Raw genomic sequence first — 19,734 nt, forward strand, 5'->3', positions numbered from 1 at the left:
TGCACTCCTACATTCCTGCTGGGTGACCTCGGGCTAGTCATAGTTCGTTCAGAACTCTCTTAGCCCCACCTGCCTCACAAGGTGTCTGTTGTGGGGAGAGGAAGGGAAAGGAGCTTGTAAATCACCTTGAATCTCCTTACAAAAGAGAAAGGTGGGATATAAAATCCAAACTCTTCTTCTAAAAGGGCCAGGCAGTAGGTGATGAGAAAAACCTGAAACCCTCGAAAACCACTGCCAATCCGAGTCAACAAATACTGATTTGGATGGACCATGGATCCCATTTTGTATAAAGCTACTTCATGTATTGGCAGGAAAAATGCTCCTGTGCATGCAAAGGAAAGGATGTCAGAGGTTGGCCTGCAGGGAGCCACAAGTCAAAAAAAGGACCTCCCTACCTTCGGGGCTCCAACTTTGTGGCTTTGGAGGACATGGCAGGTTTGCCCGGTTTGCACTCCAGGGAAACCTGTTCAGTGCTGAAGCGCCCCCACCCGCTTCCCCGCCGCTCATTTCTGTGTGACTCCTTCCGATACTTCCTCCTCCAACACAGCTGCCTGCATCTGCCGCCACTTCATAATAATGACTGTCACCCTAATAAATAAAATACATTTAAGATCCATCTGGGAAACGAGCCCTGGATTTGATCCAGAGTGCCAGGAAGCGGCAGCCGGTCTAATGAGAACTTAGATTTGATAGTGAGAGGAAATGGCTGCTTTATCGTGCTGCGGAACCGGCGGCTGGGGGGAGGAAGAGAGAATCCCCCTCCTAAATGGGAGCCGAGGAGAGGTGTGGGAGGGGAGGAGGGAAACGTGCCGGGCTGCCCAGGTGTAGTCTTTGGCTAGAAGGTAGAGTTGTGAACCGGGAAGGGCCTGTGGTTCAACATAAGGCTTTCAAAAGGTCCCTGTTTCAATCTGTGGCATCTCCAGTTAAAAGGACCAAGGGGTAGGTGCTGTGAAAGAGACCGTGGACGGGCACTGCCAGGCTGAGTAGAAAGTATTGATCTTGACAGACTAATGGGCTGATTCAGCGTCAGGAAGTTTCATGTGTTCACGTGGCCCGCTGGGATAGCGTTGCAGACGCTTCGATTACATCCCACAACCCAAAACCAGCACTTACAAATCCAGATCCGTGGTGTTTCCAAATTCTGTCCCTTTAACTTTCTGGGTGTCTTTTTTTTTTAGCACTTAAGAGACATCAGTGGTCCATATTCCTACACAGGCTGGGAAATAAACCAGCTCTCTTTCTGCCCCCCCCCCTCCCACGCGGGCACCTCTTCCAAGCACAGAGGAAGAACCCATCTGGGTGTTTTTATTAAACTCTTTCTAGCTGACTGCACATCGGAGGACGGGTGCAGGGAAGCCGTAGCTGAAAGAGGAGCATCAGCGGTAGCTGTTTGCTTGTCGCACGCTCTCTCTTTTTAATTATTAGTAATTCATAAGGAGCGCTTCCCCCCTCCACCCCCGCCCCTCCATCCCACCCACCCACCCACCCAAGGACGCGGCTCATGCCGTTTGATAGCTTGCAAATTATTAGTAATTTGATTTCAATTGAATGAATAACCCGCTAAAGCGAAACGCACATTAGCCCCAGAAATCTAATTGGAGATAACACCATAGAAACTGGGAAAAACGCAAGGCAGGCGCTTGGTTAAGCTACCCAGGAAAAGAAAAAGGGTAGCGGAGGGGAGAGAGATAGGAGATAATTGGGATTTAATTTCATTTCTTACCTATTCATTTGTTTAAATATGGGTGTTTAATTATCCAGCTGCACAGATAGCTGCGGTTGCCAAGGTAGGAAAATGTGCTCTTCCCCACTCCCCCGTTGCACCCGGACTACAGTGTTTCCCCCTCCCTGTGAGAAAAAGCTCTGATGGCAGCCCAGTAGACTTTTTATTTTTGCTGAGCCATATTAAACTGTATTGGGAAGCCAGTGCATTGTGGCATGATGCAAGGCAGTGCCCAATTGCAGATCCCGACTGTTGCAGGAGCCGTTAAGAACATCCGAAGGGCCTTGCTGGATCAGACTCCATTTCTCCAAATCTCCACGAAGTCCTACAAAAAGGGGACAGAGACCAGAGTCTCGGGTCTCTTGTTGGCTCTCAGAGAGCCAGTGTGGTGTAGTGGTTAAGAGCAGGTGGATTCTCATCTGGAGAACCAGGTTTGGTTCCCCACTCCTCCACCTGAGTGGCAGAGGCTTATCTGACGAACCAGATGTGTTTCCGCACTCATACATTCCTGCTGGGTGACCTTGGGCTAGTCACAGTTCTTGGGAACTCTCTCAGCCCCACCTACCTCGCAAGGTGTCTGTTGTGGGGAGAGGAAGAGAAAGGAGCTTGTAAGAAGAGTTTGGATTTATATCCCCCCTTTCTCTCCTGCAGGAGACTCAAAGGGGCTTACAATCTCCTTGCCCTTCCCCCCTCACAACAAACACCCTGTGAGGTGGAGTGAGGCCTGAAACAACTCAAGCTGTGACTAGCAAAGGTCACCAACTAGCATCAGTGGGAGTGTACAGGCTAATCTGAATTCCCCAGAGAAGCCTCCACAGCTCAGGCGGCAGAGCTGGGAATCAAACCCGGTTCCTCCAGATTAGATACACGAGCTCTTAACCTTCTATGCCACTGCTGCTCCTAAGCCACCTTGAGTCTTCTTATGGGAGGGGTATAAATCCAAACTCTTCTTCTTCAGCAAACAGGTATTCGGAGGTGCTCTGCCTTTGAAAATTGAAGTTCCATTTAGCCATTGAATGACTTCTCCTCCTTGAATGTATCTCATCCTTTTGGGGACATTTTTGAAAACTGGACCAGGATGTTTGTGAGTTTAATGAAGAGGGTTACACCCTGATTGTGATGTTGGAAGGCAGAGGGCATCCAAGATGACGACGCAATACTGTGTAGAAAGTCTATCCTTGTTGAAATTTGCTACACCGTATAAGCTATCCATAAACACTTTTATTTATTTATTTATTTATTTATTTATTTATTTATTTATTTATTTATTTATTTATTTATTTATTTATTTATTATTACATTTGTATACCGCCCCATCCCCTGGGGGCTCTGGGCGGTGGACAACAAAATAATATTCCAAAAACAATCATGACAATAAATAATCAATATAAATATATATATTTAAAACATAAAACCACATGAACTGTGCACCTGGGAAGTCCTTAGTCTCCAAAGAAATGTAAGATGGGGAGTACATCTTAGAATTGGTTTGGGTGGGGGTGGGGGTCAGGATGATGTGGGGGCAAGTCCGATTTCTTGTTTGGAAACAGGGATTGCGAATTGGACCAGAAAGTTTAATATTCTGTTGCCACAAATCACCAGCCACAGGTGGATTTAAACCAGAGGCATGATGGGAGTGGTCTTGGAGACATTGCTGCTAAAGGAATCCTTTGGCCCCTGTAGCAGTTTCTGGCCCTGTGCTATGCTGTACCCTTTTGCTCTCTGATTGGTCACTGCCTGTACCCGTCTCCAAGAACGTCTAGTCCAGTGGTGGCAAACCTATGGCACGGGTGCCAGGGGTGGCACTCAGAGCCCTCTCTGTGGGCACGTACAAACAGAGTCCCCCACCCCACACATTTAGGCTGGCCTGGGCCACTAGGCTCAATTGTTAGCATTAAACCTAAGACCTATTTTTGGGGAAGCAGTGTAGGTAACCCTGTTAAGCACTGTTAAACCCCACTGATTTTCATGCAAAGAACTAAAGCACAATCCTTTACCTGGGAGTAAGCTTGGTTGCTGGCAATGGGGCTTGCTTCTGAGTAAACCCTCCTAGGGTTGTGATTCACCCGTTGGAAGAGTTGCACGGTTGCTTCAAAGCAGAGCCACCAACTACCACGAAGCTTACTCCCGAGTAACGCATGCTTCGTAGCCAACCATTTTTTCTAAACTAAAACCTCAGTATTCAGGTTAAATTGCCGTGTTGGCACTTTGTGATAAATAAGTGGGTTTTGGGTTGCAATTTGGGCACTCGGTCTCGAAAAGGTTTGCCATCACTGGTCTAGTCACTAGTGCATGCATCTCTTTGGAATTCACTCCCTGCCCTTTCCATCCCCTACTCTGTTTCCTACCCTCTTGAAGTTATTTTTGGACCAAATGACATGAAGGTGACACACCTGGCACCTTTCTCCACATGTTTCCTCCATTCGTGGTCAAAAGTCTGGATCAGGCTAAGATGCCAAAGGTCTCGCCAATGCTGAACTCGCATCCTGCCACCTTTCAGTGGACTTTTGTCCTGCAGTGGTAAGAAGTCACCCTTGCCGGCAGCAGGCACGAGTTCAGATCCCTATTCAGCCCTTGAAGTTCACTAGATGACCCTGGGGCTGCTTCCCCCCAGCATGACATGTCCCAGAGTCACTTGTGGACACAGCAGCGCATGTGGACAAGCAGAGCTGGAAGTATCTGGCCCGTTCGGCTTGATCCTGACTCTGAAACCGGACTGCTTTGCTCCAGGCAGCCCTCGGAGATTTGCCTGCAAAAGGTCGGTCTGACGAAGGTGACAGGAGCCGAGAGATGGTGCCGCTCGCTTCCTGGAGCTGGCAGCAACGGGGAAAATTTCACCCACTGCCTATCAGCGTCTAAATTTAGGCTCCCTCTCATCTGGAATCCTGTTTCTCCCGCTAGCAGGTGGAACATGCAGAAGTAATTTCAGAGGTGGGAAAGGGGCTAATGATTTATTTACAGCTGGAAGGCAAGCGTGTGTGCGGAGGGGAAACAGCGTGAGGCAGGGCAGTGGTCCGGCATCCTTCGTGCAGGCTGGGCCTAAACATCTCCTGCTTCTTGCAAAGGCAGGCTGTTGAGGTGCCATTTCCTACCTGCGAACAAGACCATGGACAAAGGAAGAGGCAGATGGGGGGCCAGAACACCTGTTTTGAGCAGCACCTTGACCTGTTTGTTACCTGCTCCTTTGCTGCTTTTAAACTAGTGGTACTTGAAAGCCCTTTAGCCGAAGGTTTAAGCACAATAAGAGCCTAGAACCAGCATGGTGTGATGGTTAGAGTGTCAGAGGAGGAGGGGAGAAACCGGAGTCACTTAGCTGTGGGAGCTTGGGCCAGCCTCTCTCTCTCAGTCTCATCCGCCTTGCAGAGTGGTTGTGAGGATCAAATAGAGTGCAGAGAACCGTGTGTGCCTTCTTAAGTTCCAAGGAGGAAGTGAGGAATAAGATTACAGTACACAGATAAAATATGCGGCGCTTATTCTAACATAGAGAGCAGATTAAAATCCACAACATCCAAAACATGGCAGGATTTTTTTAAAAAAAGTCTTTGCCTGCCCTTGTCAAAAAGGGAGACAGATGAACCCATCAGCAGAGGGAATCCTACGGCATTAGGATAACCACTGAAAGGGACTGGTTCCTGATGGGTACCACTGTTTATGGGGTTTTGTATACAGCCCTGTTGGTAAATTTTAAGAGAAGTGAAAGGCTAAGAAATCCTGGTTTGAAAGATTGCAGTCAAATGACACGGCAGATTCTTTCTTTCTTTCTTTCTTTCTTTCTTTCTTTCTTTCTTTCTTTCTTTCTTTCTTTCTTTCTTTCTTTCTTTCTTTCTTTCTTTCTTTCTTTCTTTCTTCCTTCCTTCCTTCCTCCCTTTCTCTCTTCCTCCCTTCCTCCCTTCCTCCCTTCCTCCCTTCCTCCCTTCCTCCCTTCCTCCCTCCCTCCCTATCTATCTATCTATCTATCTATCTATCTATCTATCTATCTATCTATCTATCTATCTATCTATCTATCTATCTATCTATCTATCTATCTATCTATCTATCTATCTATCTATCTATCTATCTATCTATCTATCTATCTATCTATCTATCTATCTATCTATCTATCTATCTATCTATCTATCTATCTATCTATCTATCTATCATCTATCTATCTATCTATCTATCTATCTATCTATCTATCTATCTATCTATCTATCTATCTATCTATCTATCTATCTATCTATCTATCTATCTATCTATCTATCTATCTATCTATCTATCTATCTATCTATCTAATCTAGGAAGTGAATTCTGACTCACAAAATTTCATACCGGAAATACATGTTAATCTTTAAAGTGCCCTTTAACTTCTGTTTTGTTAGACTGATTGCAGACAGTTAAGAGATTCGAAGTAAAATATTGATCCTCCCATGCAAATTCACACTCCTTTGGTCAGCATTAACTGTGGTGCATTTTTATAACTCCGTGGACACAAAGGGTATGGTTTGCTTGATGGAAACCATGGTTGGAAGCTGGTTGGCAAGCCCTGGTTTAAGGTAACCATGGATCACTCTAACCTCGGTTCAGATATAACACCACACCACAGGAAATGCTGGAAAGGAGAGGAAGTTCTCAAGGCTGTTCTCAGACTCTTAACAGTGGTTAGCAGATGAGGAAATATTCATTCTACGCTGAGCCATGAAGATGCACATCTCTAAGAAGCGGCAGGTGGTTCGTAGTGATAGGTGCCTCTGACTGAAATCTTTCTTTCTCTCTCGTTCCCTCCTTTCTCAACAGGATCCATGCACACTGGGATCTGAACATCTCTTTCCGCGAGACCTCTTGCAGGTACCTTTTTTGGCCCCACTCTTTGTATCGTAGGCCAAGATGTTTATATGATCACGCATTAACATTGGATGCCTTTGGAGACGTGACCCATTTTGAGGTGTCAGTCGTGTGGCTTTGATTTCGCATCTTCATTCCTTTTCTCCTCTCTCTGAACGCTCAAAATGGCAGAAATGTCACATTTATCTTTGGAAGTGTGGTTGAAAGGGCAGCTTGCGGACTGAAACAGTAGAGCGAAGAATGTGAGTCACGCACATCAGTGTGGAGTTTGGCATGGAAGGAAGCAGTCCCAAGTCTACGTGTAACCTCTTTCTGTGGGTTCTGTGGGGCAGTACTTGGAAGGAGTTGCAAAGAACTAAATTTAAACAAAACAGTTTACTCCTCTTAACAAATAGCACTTTTAAAACATTTAACATTTGCACTTGACAGTCCTGTTAAGTTTGCATTTTCAAGTCCTTATATTTACAGTCTACTGATATTGCCAAGTCCAATTCTTATTTTCTGGTGGTGGGTTTTGAAGACTTCAGAGGCTTGGTGAACAGGATTCAAGATGATGAAGGTTCCCAGAAAACTCTCACCATTTACATACACAAAAACCCTTAAACAAGGTGTTAAGGGCTTAATAAAATCAATCAAGGTCCCAGCCTGGTAGCCTTGCTTCCTCCAACCTCATGAGTTCTGCAGCATTCTGCTTCTTTTCAGACTCCACCCCTTTCTGGGTCATCCCATTCTTACACAGGGGTTACATACGCAGTGGGTGCAGTTACATGTACTATAACACCTTCCCGTGAAACATAATGTTCTGGTTTTATGAGATCATCGTGAGTGAGTATGAGACACCCCTGGATCAAAAGGTCTTTCTTTCCTGTGGTCGCTGTCCATCCGTCTCTGGGAAGCCCAGACGTTCCACATGAAGACAGTGGAAGAGCAAGATTCAAGCGCAACAGCACCATTGAGGCCAGCCTGATTTTCAGGGTATAAGCTTTTGAGATGTAAAGCTCCAAGCTTATACTCCCCCCAAAAAAAATCTGGTTTGTTTTAAGGTGCTACTAGATTCGAATCTAGCTTTTCCACTGCAGACCAAGATGCAAACTATCTTCTTGAAGGTAGTGTTTACCTCTGGAAGTTCTGTGTGGTTGTCATGGCTAATAACTGTTGGTAGATTCACCCAGTGTAGTTGAGTTGCAAAACAATTGACATAACAAACATTGATGCCCAATTCATTTTCAGCGGCTTTGAGGCAGTCCGATATCTGGCTGGATGTTTACCATTACATGTGAACACGCAACGGCCAGGAGGTTCAGGAGCTTTAAATGGGGAACGGAAAAACATGCAGAGAACAGATTTGTCTTTTGCTGTTCACCATGTTGGCTGATCGGAGCCTTCATTTTCAGAGCCGTCATACCAGTAATATCTAATTGCCTCGTCTGTGTGCTTTCTGAGAGCATTGGACCAAACTAAGGTGTAAGATGTTTGCTCCAGCAGGGGACTTCCGGTATTCTTTTGCAAAAGATGTGTCCGTTCCATTGTACGACTTTGGGCTCTCTCACTTATTGAACTCTCTGGTGTCTCCAGTTTTAAAATCTGTTGGCCAGGAACAGGTCTGTGAGCCGCAAGATCAACTCAGCAAAAAAAGTATGACCAAGGAGTAGTGTGTTGCAAACTGTCTGTTAATGTGTTTGGATTGATGATTGTGGCTTGTGAGATTCAGGCACCTTTATTGGTGTAAAACATGTGTACAAACATATGGCGCACCTGTGGTTTTGGGTCTCCCACCCCCTGGACACAACCTGACCTGACTTTTACCTGCCTTTCCTCCATCTCCCTTTGATCTTTCTTCCCAAACCTGCAGAGGTGGCCTCCGGGTTCTGTTGCTGGGCCCGGTCACCTTGGAGTCTCTGTCTCTGCGTTGTCCTTGATGAAAGAATGTTTAATTAGGTACAAACAAGTCCCTTGCTATCGGCGCCAAAACCTGACAAGGTGGAACTTGCCTTATGTTTTTTTTCTCCCCCTGAAAGGGGAAGATTACAATCTCCCCGGGCCTCACTGGTAATCCTTTCTCTTCGGGGCTTTGAAGTTACCACACAGGGCTGATGTTTCAGTACAGCGCCTCGGTGCGTCTCCCCCACCCTTTTGAAAGGCAACAACTTGTGACATTCCCTTAGTTTAAAAAAAATCATTCCTTCAGTCGCTTTATAAAAATGCTTCAAAATTGCTCAGTAAATGAAGTATTCCCCTCCCCCCCCCTTTTAGGTTTTTGTCCCTTTCTCTCTCGCTGCCTCTGCTTCTTTGCTCTTCCCCTCTTTTTATTTCATGCAAAGGCTGTCAGTATTCAAAGCCATGGGAATACTCTCAGTGTCTGATGCTTCAGGGAGTTCGGCTGAATATCTTCCGTGGAGGGAGGACTCTTGTTTTCCCTTTGATTCCAAGGGGAATTTCTAGGAACTCAGTTCTTTTCCAGAGGTCAGGTCCCTCACAAGGGACAAATGAATAAATACAGAGTAGAAAGAAAGAGCATTCAAGCTCGTGGGTTCTGAAGGACACGTTTTGTGGTGGGTGAAATAGTCTCCGTGTCTGTCAGGTCTGCCTTCACAAGATATTAAAGCACTAAATCGTTCATAGGGGTAGTAGAGTCCTCAAAATATGGGGTGACTGACCCTGAAGGATCCACAGCATTATAGAAGAAGAAGAAGAGTTTGGACTTATATCCCCCTTTTCTCTCCTGCAGGAGACTCAAAGGGGCATACAATCTCCTTGCCCTTCCCCCCTCACAACAAACACCCTGTGAGGTAGGTGGGGCTGAGAGAGCTCCGAGAAGCTGTGACTAGCCCAAGGTCACCCAGCTGGCGTGTGTGGGAGTGTACAGGCTAATCTGAATTCCCCAGATAAGCCTCCACAGCTCAGGTGGCAGAGCGGGGAATCAAACCCGGTTCCTCCAGATTAGATACACGAGCTCTTAACCTCCTACGCCACTGCTGCTCCTTTTACCTGCCTTTATAAGATTATAAGATCTTGTGTAGCCACAGTGCTTAACCAGGGTTTGTTTTCTTTAACCATGACTTGTTTTAACATCTACACACCTAAACCACAGTTAAGTAGTGCCCACAAATTTAAACCACAGTTGAGTAGTGCCCACAAACTAGGATATTCTTTGAAATGGATCTTCCAGATCCGAAGTTTGCATTAACCATGGTTATGAATTATGTGTGGACTGATACTGCACCGTGGTCAAGGGATTCTTCAGTGACTGTTCTTGCAAGTTGATGCGTAAGCCTACCTGTTGTGTCTCTAAAGGGACCATTGTGTGTGCTGGGGTTCTTAGGCTGGGTTAAGGCAACTGTGTATAGGTAGTGTGCTAACCATGGTTGCTCTGTGTCTGCACAAGTTATGGCAAAAAGGAAAGTTGTTACAATCTGGATTCTCAAAGATAGGGTGCCCCCCCCCAATTGCCATTAACACACTTCAAACAGCAGCCTGTGCTATGATTTATTTATATAGTCACAGTCCCCTTTTCTCACAGGGCCGATAAGGACCTGGCAGTAGGTAGAAGAAGAGTTTGGATTTATATCCCCCCTTTCTTCCTGTAAGGAGACTCAAAGGTGTTTACAATCTCCTTTTCCCTCTCCCTCCCCATAACAAACACTCTGTGAGGTGGGCTGAGAGAGCTCAGAAGAACCGTGACTAGCCCAAGGTCATCCAGCTGGCATGTGCTGGAGCGAACAAGCTAGTCTGGTTCACCAGGTAAACTCAAGTGGCATTGTGGGGAATCAACCCGGTTCTCCAGATTAGAGCGCACCTGCTTTTAACCACTACGCCACGCTGGCAAAGACCTCTACCTAAGACCCTGGAGAGCAGCTGCCTGTCTGAGCAGACAACGCTGACCTTGACGGATCGAGGACTTGATTCAGCGCAAAGCAGCTTCCTGTTTTCACGTGAAACAGGACAGCGAGCCGGAGATCCTTCGTAGAGCAAAACGAGAGCTCTGTTTTGGAGAGTCACCCCCCGCCCAGTCTCCACAACTCAATTTGTAATCCCCCCAAGTGCCCCATTAGAATTACATCCCGTGGGTTGCTTGCACGGCTGTCAGCAGGTCTTTGCATTAAGAGCCACAGCGCACCGCGCTCAGAGGGAAGGATCAATAACACAGGTGCTTGATGGCTGTCGAGCGGGAAGATTTATAAGTGCCGGCAGTGGATGTGACGGGCAAGCCAATGAAGAGAGACAGCGAAAGGGCGGGGGGGGGGGGGGCCTTCAGAACTCTGCTAAGTCTTAGTCTTCGCCAGCTGATGGTGGGGGATAGTTTTCAGAATCAGCCAGGCAGTCTTCTCTTTCTCCCCGCCCCCCCCCCCCCACCCAAAGAAACAGCTACTCAGTAGGTTGTATACTGACACAAATCTGTGTGCCTGGAACCCCTTCCCCAGAACACTGGGCACCCAAGAGGCAGAAAAGACAATCCCTCTGTCTGCCAAAATCAGGACTGTCTACACCAGGGGTCTGCAACCTGCGGCTCTCCAGATGTTCATGGACTACAATTCTCATCAGGCTGATGGGATTTGTAGTCCAATTGTCCATGTTGGCAGGGGCTGATGGGATTTTTAGTCCAATTGGCCATGCTGGCAGGGGCTGATGGGATTTTTAGTCCAATTGGCCATGCTGGCAGGGGCTGATGGGATTTTTAGTCCAATTGTCCATGTTGGCAGGGGCTGATGGGATTTGTAGTCCAATTGGCCATGTTGGCAGGGGCTGATGGGATTTGTAGTCCAATTGTCCATGTTGGCAGGGGCTGATGGGATTTGTAGTCCAATTGTCCATGTTGGCAGGGGCTGATGGGATTTGTAGTCCAATTGTCCATGCTGGCAGGGGCTGATGGGATTTGTAGTCCAATTGTCCATGTTGGCAGGGGCTGATGGGATTTGTAGTCCAATTGGCCATGTTGGCAGGGGCTGATGGGATTTGTAGTCCATGAACTTCTGGAGAGCCGTAAGTTGCAGACCCCTGATCTACACAGACTGGCAGTGCTCTTGAGTGTCTCGTATAGAAGTATTTTACATCACCTTTACCTGGCCCTTTTAACTGGAGAGTCTGGGAATTGAACTTGGCACCTTCTGCAAGCCAAGCAGATGCTCTGCCTCTGAGCCATAGACCCCTTCACTTCCGTTCTCCCCTCACAAAACACGTCCTTTCAAATTCCCCACCTTTGGCTTTACCTCTCAGGGCTTCTCTACCTTTAGGGCATATTTGGGTGGTAGAGCACTCTGTGTTATTTAAGGCAGGGGTGTCCAACTCTAGCGCCTCAGATGCTCATGGACTACAATTCCCATCAGCCTCTGCCAACAAATTGGCAGGGGCTGATGGGAATTGTAGTCCATTAACATCTGGAACGCCAGAGTTGGGCACCCCTGATTTGAGGCACTAGGTAGGAGATGCCATCTTTTAAAACTCTCCAATATATAAACTTCCTGCAGGTCAACTCTCTCCTCTCACCCGCTCCGCTTCCGCAACAGGTAGAGAGGTTTTCCCCGTCCACTTCTCTGCTGCGCTAATTTTCCATTTGTGGAGAGTTGGGCTTTTTTTTTTTTTTTAATGCAGGGAAGCATTTCAAAATGTGATTTCCCCATCTGCACTCTACAGTTCTGCAATCTGGTTTGCAGCCTCAGGAGCCTACTGCCTCATTCTGCCTTGACGGCATCCTTGACTGAAGCAGAGCCTCAAGATAGGCCTCCGTGATTTAAAAAAAGAAAAGTGTTTTGGGGGCACCATTTTGGAAGAGAGCCGGCGGATGTGCCTGCCGGTTCTCCCCTGCAAATCCCGCCACCCCCATTAGCATCTTAAAGCCCATGGGGGCCTGGAAACTCTGTTTTTGCTCTGTCCATTGTAATTACTTGGGCTTATATTTGCTTGCTTTCCTTCACTGCTACAATACCGTCTTGTGGTCTGTATTTCAGCAGGGGCTAGAGCCCGTGGTGGCGAACCTTTGGCGCTCCAGATGTTATGGACTACAATTCCCATCAGCCAATTGGCCATGCTGGCAGGGGCTGATGGGAATTGTAGTCCATAACATCTGGAGTGCCAAAGGTTCACCACCACTGGGCTAGGCCCTTGCCTTTCGCTTCCATCCAAGGTAGCGTCCAGATAAGGAGGAGGGAGAAAAGACCATCTGCTTCACAGATCCAGCAACTTGTTCCATAGGTGAACGCTTAGCTTGGCGTATGGCTCCTGTTGGTATCGATACTGTAGGTTTGCCCGACCCATTGTAGCTTCGTTTCAAAACAGAGTGGTAGTAGGGTTCATGGAGAACCAAGCCAGATATCTCTTTGTTAATCCCAATCGTCTGGGAAAGCGATTCAGCAGCAGGGTTTCCTCCTTTTCCTTTTAAAGAAAAACATGCATGGAGCCAGTCCATTGACCCCGACGTTCTTATCCTTGCAAGGGATGAAATGTTATTCCCGTTCCCAAAGCCATGCATTTCAACTGACTGTTTTGGAGTTTCCACCTCTGTTGTTCGTTCTCATGGACCACCTGGCTCATTAAATGAAACTTTTGTTGGCAGCACTTTATGTGTGTACGCCCCCCCCCCCCCCCCCCGTCTCCAAATGTAAACATGCTCCTTCTTGGGGTTGAGTTGGGACACGGCAGTTCCTCTTTACCTACTTGTAGTCACATGTCTCCTTGTTATGCAAAGAGCCCTTCAGAAGAAGAGTTTGGATTTAAAACCCACCTTTCTCTCCTGTAAGGAGACTCAAAGGGGCTTACAAACTCCTTTCCCTTCCCCCCTCACAACAAACACCCTGTGAGGTAGGTGGGGCTGAGAGAGCTCCGAAGAGCTGTGAATAGCCCAAGGTCACCCAGCTGGCGTGTGTTGGAGTGCACAGGCTAATCTGGTTCCCCAGATAAGCCTTCACAGCTCAAGTGGCAGAGTGGGGAATCAAACTCGGTTCTCCAGATTAGAGAGCACCTGCTCTTGACCGCTACACCACGCTGGCTCTCCAGAAGAGAGGGATAGGAGAAATGTGGGGCTGTAGATACCGAGCACCAGCTGTCGAGATTTATCAAGGCTGATAGATGAGGAGGGCAGTGATGGAACGAGATCTTGCTGGCGATGATGGAGAGTCCTAGATTGCAACAGGAGCTACTCTGGAGCTTGCAGAAAGTATGACAAGACATGCATGTTTGTGCATTTGACTTCCAGTTAGGAAGACGCATGACGAGAGGTCACCCTGCCAAGAACTTTCCTGTTTGCCAGTGTTGTGAAAGCAGGGCTGGGGAAATGTATGACGTAGTGATGTTTCATCACTTGTTACCCAAACTGGATGAGCACCCATCTCCTGTTTTCGGTTCCAGATGGGCATTTTATTCTGATGTCTTATTTGAGGCTGTGAGAATGAAGAAGGAGAAGAGGGCTTGGATCAAGAGTCTGCTTCGTTCCAAATTCCTTCCTTCCTTCCTTTCGGCTGACTCAGAGGTCCTGGTTTTACCCACAAGGGAGACTTTGGGGAGGCCGGCATTGCTTTGTAAACGAGGCATTTTCCTCTTGCAGGCTGTACAAGAGACAAACTTCTGGTTCTCCTCAGCATCCTTCAGACAGGCTGCTAATCCTCTTGGTTGCATGAAAATATGAGCCTAGATAAGTTTGCTGGTCTCGTAAAGATTCAAACAAGGCTGGTTTAAAGCACAAACAGGGGCAGGAGGGGACTTCACAGCGGAGCAGATCCTCCCGTCTCACAATCCGGAATCTAGGGTTCTTCATTCATTGACATTAATGTGCAAAGACAGGCCCAATTGCGCACCCACGCATCCTTTTCCGTTCCCATCCAGCCCATCTTGATGTCCCTTAAAGTCTCGCAGAGAAAATCCCGTCCTCTTCCTGCTACCCAGACTGTGCCAGCTTTCCTGTAAGCAAAGAGCTTGACCCCTTCTTCTGTCCTCATAAAAAAATTAAGCGAACGGCCAGTACGTTTTGAGCTGTGGGGAATGTTCCCGAAAGAAAAAGCCAGGAAGCGGATACGTTTTTTTGTACTGAGGGAAAAAACCAGATTGTTGACCTATTTGCGTTCGCTTTACTCGAAGATCCTGTTCTGGCCACATCCAGCAACGGCTTAAGGGCGTGCAGAATTGCCTTGAGGATCTTGGCTGCTCTTACCAAACCATCTTGGCTTTCCTCAAGCTTCGCCCGGGGATGAGTTCTTGAATTTAGCTTCAGTTGAAATTAGGGTGGCAACTAATTATTACTGTGTCGATCGCATTTCTGTCCCCTCCTACATGTCCTCAGAGCTAACAATAGTGTGGAAGAAAATATTACATAGAAGAAGAAGAAGAAGAAGAAGAAGAAGAGTTTGGATTTATATCCCCCCTTTCTCTCCTGTAGGAGACTCAAAGGGGCTTACAATCTCCTTGCCCTTCCCCCCTCACAACAAACACCCTGTGAGGTAGGTGGGGCTGAGAGAGCTCCGAGAAGCTGTAACTAGCCCAAGGTCACCCAGCTGGCATGTGTGGGAGTGTACAGGCTAATCTGAATTCCTCAGATAAGCCTCCACAACTCAAGCGGCAGAGCGGGGAATCAAACCCAGTTCCTCCAGATCAGAGTGCACCTGCTCTTAGCCACTGCTCTTAGCTACTACGCCACTGCTGCTCCTACATACATAATAAGATGTGAGAAAAGGGCATTTTGAAGCAATCAACAGAAAGTAATGTCTCTCAGGGTAGCTGAGGTATGCCGCGGAAGGGCTTGTTAGAGCCCAGTAGCACCGTAGAGACCCATAAGATTCCTGGAGCGTGAGCTTTTGAAAATCACTGCTCCCTTCTTCGGATATCAGTCTCTGGAAAGCTCATACCCTGAAAATATCTGCCGCTGGCCCATGTGTCCCTTCTGGTTTCTCCAATCCTGCAATGACCTTCTGTCAGCCAATGAGGGCACAGGATTGCACAACGAATGTGCATGTATTGAATGATAAATCTGTTGCAGTAGGGTTTTAAAACCTTGACCTGCGGGAGTGACTTTCTCATTCCAAATGGAACAAGGGCTAATTGCATGCTCAGAATTTAGATAAATAAGTAAATACAACTCCGGAACTGCTCTGGAGCCTGCTCTGCTCCCCTTGAGAGTTCTGTCTTGAAACACCGCCGGAGGTTACCTCTGCCACCTTTTCCACAAACCCTGATCCTCTGTGGCATGCGTGGAAGGGGTCAAGGATGTGGCCACTTTCCCACTGCTTCCTCAGCTGTCCGTGGCTTTCTTGTCCTCACATAGAACCCATGTTTAAGTAGCCATTAACTTAGAAGAAGAAGAAGAAGAAGAAGAAGAGGAGGAGGAGGAGGAGGAGGAGCAGGAGGAGCAGGAGGAGGAGCAGGAGCAGCAGCAGCAGCAGTAGTAGTAGTAGTAGTAGTAGTTTGGATTTATATCGCATCTTTCTCTCCTATAAGGAGACTCAAGGTGGCTTACAAGCTCCTTTCCCTTCCTCTCCCCACAACAGACACCTCGTGAGGCAGGTGGGGCTGAGAGAGTCCCCAAGAATTGTGACTAGCCCAAGGACCCCCAGCGGTAATGTAGGAGTGTGGAAACACATCCGGTTCACCAGATAAGCCTCTGCCACTGAGGTGGAGGAGTGGGGAATCAAACCTGGTTCTCCAGATTAGAATCCACCTGCTCTTAACCACTATACCATGCTGGCTCCCAGGTTCAAATTTTCACCCTATCATAAAGCTCAGTGGATGGTCAGTCATCCTCATTCAGCCTGACCTACCTTGTAAGGTGGCTGTTGATATGGTGGGGGAGAGCCGTGTATGGAATCCTATTTTGGAGGTAGGGCGCAATAAAAATGCGTAGATAAATGAAGAAACTTTTCAGAGTTCTTGACCCGAGGAAGCTAAAATCAGATGTTGAGAACATGGGATTTGCTCTTTTTCCCGTTTAAAAAGAAAACCCGACCAAACTGTCCCTGAGATTCTTCAGGCAGCCCAGAGGTTAGGCACCAGTTTCCCTTGAATAATGCCAGCAACGTAGCAAAACGCCAGTATTTATAGGCCAGGACGGGTTCCTTGTTTAATGATGTCCATAAAAAAGTCGTTATTTTTCTTTTGGTGTGTTCTCATGCTGATTTATGCGCCACCCCCTGTCCCTTGGTGTTCGTTCTCATTTAGGCAGCGCTAAATGATACGTCGCATCTATTTCTTCATCATTAAATAACTTAGACAATGCATGAACCACGGTGCCGCCGCCTTCCCCCCCCCCCCCCATGTTTGGCAAGAAGAAACAATTATTTGGTGCTGAAATGAGACCCAGGTAAGAATGAAAACACACCGTGATGTTGAGAGGCAGCATGGTGTAGTGGTTGAAGTGTTGGACCAGGATTTGGAACCCTCTGATTTGAACCCCCACTCGGTCTTGGATGCTTGCTGGGTGACCTTGGGCCAGTCACAGTTCTCTCAGAATTCGCTCAGCCCCACCTACCTCACAAGGAGTCTGTTTGTGGGGAGAGGGAGGGAAAGGAGCTTGTAAGCCGCTTTGAGACTCCTTACAGGAGAGAAAGGTGGGGTACAAATCCAGACACTTCTTCTCTTCTTCTTTTGTCTGGAAAGCTTAAACCCTGAAAATCTTCTTGGCCTTTAAGGTGCAGCTGGGCTTGAATTTTGCTCTTCTACTGCAGGCCAGTATTGGAACGTAGGTGGTGGATTATCCTTCGTCTTGCAAGGACAATCCCTCCTGGCCCTGTCAATCTGGACATTGAGGAGGGCTCTGTGGAGCATTGTTCAGTGAAAAGCACGTCTACCCGCAATCACGCAACACTAGGAGCAGCCAATTTACACTGGCACCACTGGGCTGCGTGCCAGGCGATGTGCTGCGCGCATATGCACAGGTCTCCCCAGTCCTGTCTGAGCGTGTCTCCTGCAAGCTGTGATGATGCTATATCACTGGGACGACGGCGCCTGTCATCCCTTGATGTAATGGGCCCACCAAAGCGGAGAGCGGAGCGTGATCTCGCTCAGTTTGGTGTGTTTGATTTGTGGCTTGTATGTGATGAGTCTGGATGTGCCAATCCATTTGGCTGCCGAAGAGCCCTCAAGGACTTTGGCGTGGGCAGGCCTGGAGGGAAGAAAAACAGACCAGGGGCCACAGAACGGGTCAGGGGGCTGAGATGCTGCCTTGGAGACACCTGCTCATGAGTGGGTACCTCGTGGCTAGGAGCCATCTCTACGTGGTTCAGCCACATGGGTGGAGATGACTACATGGGTGCCAATTCCGTGAGAGAGACCAATGCCGTCAAGGCTGCCCAAATACGTCATTTCTAGAGCAATCCTATGCAGATATACTCAGAATCCTACTCTAGTTCTTTCTCAATGGGGCTTACTCTCACGAAAGTGTTTTTAGGATCGCCGTGTTCGGCATTCTCCCATCTAGTTTTACTCTTAACTGAGGTGCCCTATGTAATATTTAATATTTTAAATTGCACCTAGAATGAGATATTAATGCCTAGGTCAGTGATGGCAAACCTATGGCACGGGTGCCAGAGGTGGCACTTGGAGCTTTTTCTGTGGGCACGCGAACACAGAGTTCGTCATGTGGGAGGTGGAAAATCGCCCCCCCCCCCCCACATCTAAGCTGGCCTGAGCCACTGAGCACGACGTGCGCGCACCGCAGTGAGCAGGGAGGACTCGGCTGGCTGGCCTGGTGCCTGTGCTCCGGGTGGCTGCTGCCCGAGGGGGTGGGGGTGCAGAGGAAGCAGAGATGCTAGCACAGAGCGGTGCACGCGGGACTTGCTGGAGGCTAGAGCAGGCTGGCCCCTGCTCGAGCGGGTGGGGTGGAAGAGGGAGCCAACTGGTTTTTTTTTCTAAACTAAAACCTCAGCATTCAGGTTAAATTGCCAGGTTGGCACTTTGTGATAAATAAGGGGGGTTTGGGTTGCAATTTGGGCACTCGGTCTTGAAAAGGTTCACCATCACTGGCCTAGGTGATCAAAATACTTCCCTCCAGCTTGGTGCTTTGGACCCTAATGTGGGCGCACCTAGAAATTTCTCTTATTTCAAATAATCCAACGACCCAAGCATCTTGGACCAATGCAAAAATGTCGAGCATATCTTGGTGGACGTGGAGGTTCAGGCCCAACCCAAGACCCTATTGTGTATCAGAGCACAAGAAGATAACTGGTTGGATCAAACTGAATGAGACCATCCTTCCATCAGTACTATCTTCTCAGACTGCCTTCAGTTTCTCAGGGTCTCAAGCAAAGGTCTTTCACACCACCTGCTGCCTGGTCCTCTTAACTGGAGATGCCCAGAATCGAACCTGGGACCGTCAGCATTAACGATTTCCAGACGTTTGGCTGCCTTTGCCTGATGGACAGGGAGATGCCGTTCCCCCGTCGCTTCAGACCTTTGTGGCTTTCCCGCTCCGTCTGAGCTGCTGCTCCTGCCGCCACCGCCGCCGCCACTGCTCCCTGCTTTGCATATTGGATTTTATTTTATATGTTAAGGAAGGGCAGAGGGTCGGGACAGGTTTATGGTGACTGTATTGATCTGGGAAATTTAATACGATCCCTGCAGCGGCGAAAGAATCGTTACGGGATGGCAGAGGGAGAGAAACTTTCTATTTTTTTCCCTTCTTCTTAAGCAATGATTGTCTGTAGTATTTCATCTCTTGTTTACCTTCTGGGCCTCCCGAACCTGTGGACGGGTGAAGCATGCGCCCCGTGGGAAATGACTCAGACAACCTTATTCATTGTCACAGGAAGGATGGGGCTGGGAGGAAGGGCACCGAGTGAAGCGATGGGGTGCTCTACTCGGGGGCTGTGGGTTTTCTTTGTGGGGCAGATGGGGGGTGGGGGGTCAGGTGTGAAAATGGCATTATTTGGGAAAGAGTCAACTTCCTCTTCCTTCATCCCCAACACAAACTGAGTGGTTGACCCTATTATGGAAGGCAGCTATGCTCACCACTATACCACCAACACATCTGTTATGGATGGTCTCCGTGGCCCCAATATGGACCTGATTGGGTTCCTGTTGGTTAAAACATCAGGACCTCAACTGAAAATATGTTGGCTACGTCAGCTTCTAGTCAAGCCTCTATTAAGAAGATAGACTGCGGGGTGGCCAACCTATGGCACTCCAAATGTTCATGGACTACAATTCCCATCAGTCCCTGCCAGCATGGCCAATTGGCCTAGGTGATCCATGAACATAGTCCATGAACATCTGGA

At 47.9% G+C, this 19,734-nt stretch overlaps 1 protein-coding gene across 1 annotated transcript in view; it reads left to right on the top strand.

Moving 5' to 3' along the window:
- The window catches only part of LOC125445565, a 101,922-nt gene that overhangs the window by 55,188 nt on the left and 27,000 nt on the right, over window positions 1–19,734 (top strand). Inside the window, exon 4 of the mRNA XM_048518654.1 lies at window positions 6,497–6,547. Within this exon, the coding sequence (XP_048374611.1) occupies window positions 6,497–6,547 (51 nt within the window). The remainder of the gene's footprint in view (window positions 1–6,496; window positions 6,548–19,734) is intronic.

Source organism: Sphaerodactylus townsendi, linkage group LG16, assembly GCF_021028975.2.
Source record: "Sphaerodactylus townsendi isolate TG3544 linkage group LG16, MPM_Stown_v2.3, whole genome shotgun sequence".
NCBI lineage: Eukaryota > Metazoa > Chordata > Lepidosauria > Squamata > Sphaerodactylidae > Sphaerodactylus > Sphaerodactylus townsendi.